This window comes from Mandrillus leucophaeus, unplaced genomic scaffold (assembly GCF_000951045.1).
Source record: "Mandrillus leucophaeus isolate KB7577 unplaced genomic scaffold, Mleu.le_1.0 Scaffold201, whole genome shotgun sequence".
NCBI classification, from domain to species: Eukaryota; Metazoa; Chordata; class Mammalia; order Primates; family Cercopithecidae; genus Mandrillus; species Mandrillus leucophaeus.
Window position 1 is genome coordinate 509,254 of NW_012102044.1, and position 3,241 is coordinate 512,494.

At 60.6% G+C, this 3,241-nt stretch overlaps 1 protein-coding gene and 1 long non-coding RNA gene across 2 annotated transcripts in view; one reads left to right on the plus strand and one right to left on the minus strand.

Moving 5' to 3' along the window:
- LOC105539233 overlaps positions 1-1,754 on the minus strand; it is a 7,555-nt gene extending 5,801 nt beyond the window's left edge. The window contains exons 1-2 of the long non-coding RNA XR_001006018.1: positions 1,668-1,754; positions 1,143-1,222 (exon numbers count right to left, since the gene is read on the minus strand). This is a non-coding gene — a long non-coding RNA (uncharacterized LOC105539233). The remainder of the gene's footprint in view (positions 1-1,142; positions 1,223-1,667) is intronic.
- Positions 1-3,241, plus strand: part of GAS6 (growth arrest-specific 6) — a 60,925-nt gene that overhangs the window by 36,637 nt on the left and 21,047 nt on the right. The window contains exons 6-7 of the mRNA XM_011979419.1: positions 268-390; positions 1,234-1,355. Of these exons, the coding sequence (XP_011834809.1) occupies positions 268-390; positions 1,234-1,355 (245 nt within the window). The remainder of the gene's footprint in view (positions 1-267; positions 391-1,233; positions 1,356-3,241) is intronic.

Consider the following 3,241-nt stretch of genomic DNA (forward strand, 5'->3'; position numbering starts at 1 on the left):
ACCCCTGGACCAAGCAAGGCCCTTCCCAGCTCTCCATCTGCTGGGCTGAAATCAGCCTTCCCAGCCGGGCCTTGATCGGAAGCATGCCCCCAACACCCTGGGAGCTGCCCGGTCAGGGGAGGAGGGGAGGGAATTGGTGCCAGGGCGCGTTGGCCCCACAGAGCCTGGGTGTGATGTCCGGGTGGTGCCCTGGCCAGCCCCTGCAGCCACCTGCCCTGGCCCCGTCTGAGATGCTGCTATGCTGAGGTTGGCCGGTCTTGCTTGCAGACATAGACGAGTGTGCAGACTCGGAGGCCTGCGGGGAGGCACGCTGCAAGAACCTGCCCGGCTCCTACTCCTGCCTCTGTGACAAGGGCTTTGCATACAGCTCCCAGGAGAAGGCCTGCCGAGGTACCCACGCCACGCGGTCACCCTCAGGTTCTCTCCTCCTCCTCTGACGCCCAAGCCCAGACACGGGTGCCGGTCACTGTCTGTGCCAGGGCAGTTGCTAACAACTGGGTGCTTCTGGTGAAAGAAAGTCTCTTTCTCCCTGTTTCTGTCAGCCTGGTAATGGCCTCTTCTACCACCATGCCCCCACACACGTGAGCACACACCCATGCCCCTTGTGCACACGAACATACCGTGCACATGCATATACACCGCATGTACACACATGCGTACCCTTCTCCACCTGCGTAGATGGGGCCTCTCCCCAAAGGTATGGGGAGCAGCAAGCCTCCCTCTGCTGTTCTCTTTTCAGCTGCCATGGGGGGACCCTGTTGGCTGCAGAGCCTCCAAGAGGGGCCATGCCCCCAGTGATGGGAACAGGGGCTGAGTAGGCAGACAGAGAGGGTGGGGAGGCCCAGGCTGCCTGCACTGACCTCCATCTCCCACCACAGCTGTCAGTGCCTCTGTGCTCCCGGGGACACCTCACTGCACAGCCAGGGCCTTGTTCTTCCTAGACCTGCCGTCCACACCAGCCTGGCGGCGGGAGTGGGTCTGGCCCGTTGGGAGCGTCCCCCTGGAACACCTGTAGCACTTTCGCTCCCTTCAAGAGCGAGCCTGGCAGGAGCAGGCCGAGGGTGCAATCCTGGCTTTCCAATGGGGGCCTACAAACCCCAGGCTGCACCCGTTAGAATCTGCACGTAATTCCCCGAGTGCACCTTGTGTGTGGTTTGAGCAGTTGTGGTGTGATCCTGCCCAGTACAGTGTAGAGGCCTCCCCCACTCACCGCCACTTCCCTCTGGCTGGCAGATGTGGATGAGTGTCTGCAGGGCCGCTGTGAGCAGGTCTGCGTGAACTCCCCGGGCAGCTACACCTGCCACTGTGATGGGCGCGGGGGCCTCAAGCTGTCCCAGGACATGGACACCTGTGAGGTAGGCAGCCCCTGGCCCCATGGGCCTCTCACGGTGGTTCTGGGGGCCCTCGCCGGTGGGGGCTTTCGGGAGAAACGCTTCCACGAAGACCTGGCTTTGGCTGCGGTGTTGGGGTCTCCAGGCCACGTGGAGGTTGGGATGAGAAACGCTTCTGCTCCCTGGAGGACGTTTGGTTGTATTTATAAAGTCTCTATATTTATAAAGTCTCTATGGCAACTCCCAACTCACAGTGGACCAGCCTGGTGTGGACCCGTGTGACACCCACGGGGCACGCTCCCCACTGCCGCGTGCCAGGGAGCCAGCCTGACCGACCTGTCACACCGGGGGGATGTGGTACCCACATGGGGACGCTTCCCGGCAGGGCGGCTCTCGTGTTTCCTGTTCACCCTGGGCCTGTGCCTGGGGAGTTGGCGAAAGTGAGCATTTATTTAAAAAGCAAAACCACGGGATTCCACAGGTGAAACAGCCACCAGGACAGCTTCTCAGAGTCACAGACCTGGGACGCGGCTGTGGGGCTCTTGGGTCTGGGCTGTGACGTTCGGGGCTCCCAGCCAGCCCTTGCCTTGAGGTTCTCTGCCTCACTGTCTCGTGTACTCGTGCAGAGGGCGTCGGGCCCCTGCCAGGCGTCCAGCTCACCCTGGCTGCCCACGGTGGGTGGAACAGGCAGCTCAGCCCCAGCCCCAGCCCCAGCCCCAGCCCCTGTTTCCAGGGACGCCAGCTCGGGTCCCCGCTGCCGTCCACTCTCCCCAGCGTCCCCAGAAGCACCCTGTTGTTGGTCTCCCTCCGTCTGTTCCCTAAATACAGCCCTGCCCTCCCCATTTCCCTTCATGTTTCAGTCTGGGGTTCCCTCGGCCCAGGGCCAGAGCTGGGGAGCCCCGGGACACCCCAGAAAGTCACTGTGAATGTGCGCACCCCCGATGCTGTCCCGGGTGCTGCTCCTGCCACTGGGGCTTCGCAGGGGGAGCACCTTCCTCCTCCCCCCCGCCTTGGATCTGGACATGCCCAGGCGTGTCCCTGAGAATTTCTGGCATCGTTCTTACTGCTGCTGCTGGCTGTCCAGGACACCGGACTGCGTGGATGGGACAGACAGTTGCTCAGGGAGAAACAGGCCCAGGAGCTGGAGAGTGAATCTGACCAGACAGGAGGGGCCACACGCTGTCCCCCGATTTCAAAAGGCAGCTGCTATTTGTGTCCACTTTGATGGTTCCCTTCCCTGACCACCCAGGAGTTAGTCCTGTGTGCAGATGACGTGATTCCCATCTTAACACATAAACCCATTTCGCCGTTCAGCTCCTCCTCCTCTTGCCTGGAGGACAGAGCCCCTCCCATCACTGCTCTATCCCTGACCTGGAAGACAGCAGCACCCCAGGTTTAAAGAGAGGTGAAGACACGGTCAATCCTGAGAGATGACGTCTAAAGCACCTCACATGGGTCCCTGCACCAGTCGGGCACTCCCGGCAAAGTCTGAGCTCACAGTTCCTGCCCACAGTGACAGAGGCATCCTATCCTCTCCTCCTCCTCCCCATCTTCCTCCTCCTCTTTCTTCTCCTCCTCCTCCTCCTTCTCCCCCTCCTCCTCCGCCTCCTCTTCCCCACCTCCTCTTTCTCCATGCCCCTGTCCTTGCTCTCCTCTGGTGACTAAAGGTCTTCATTTCAGGGTTGCCCCTTGTACCCCAGGGCGCTTGGCCATAAACAGTGTCTGTCCCACATAGATGTTCAAGTCTTAGGATTGTGGTGTAACCCGGTAGTGAAAATTGATTGAAACCTATAAATGCTTCTCTTTGGGGGTTTTGGTTTCAAATGCCCCTGGTGGGGTTGCTTTTTACTGCCCCGTATCCTGTGGCACCATCATTTAAATGGAACAGCACAGCGTGCACCACCGCCCCC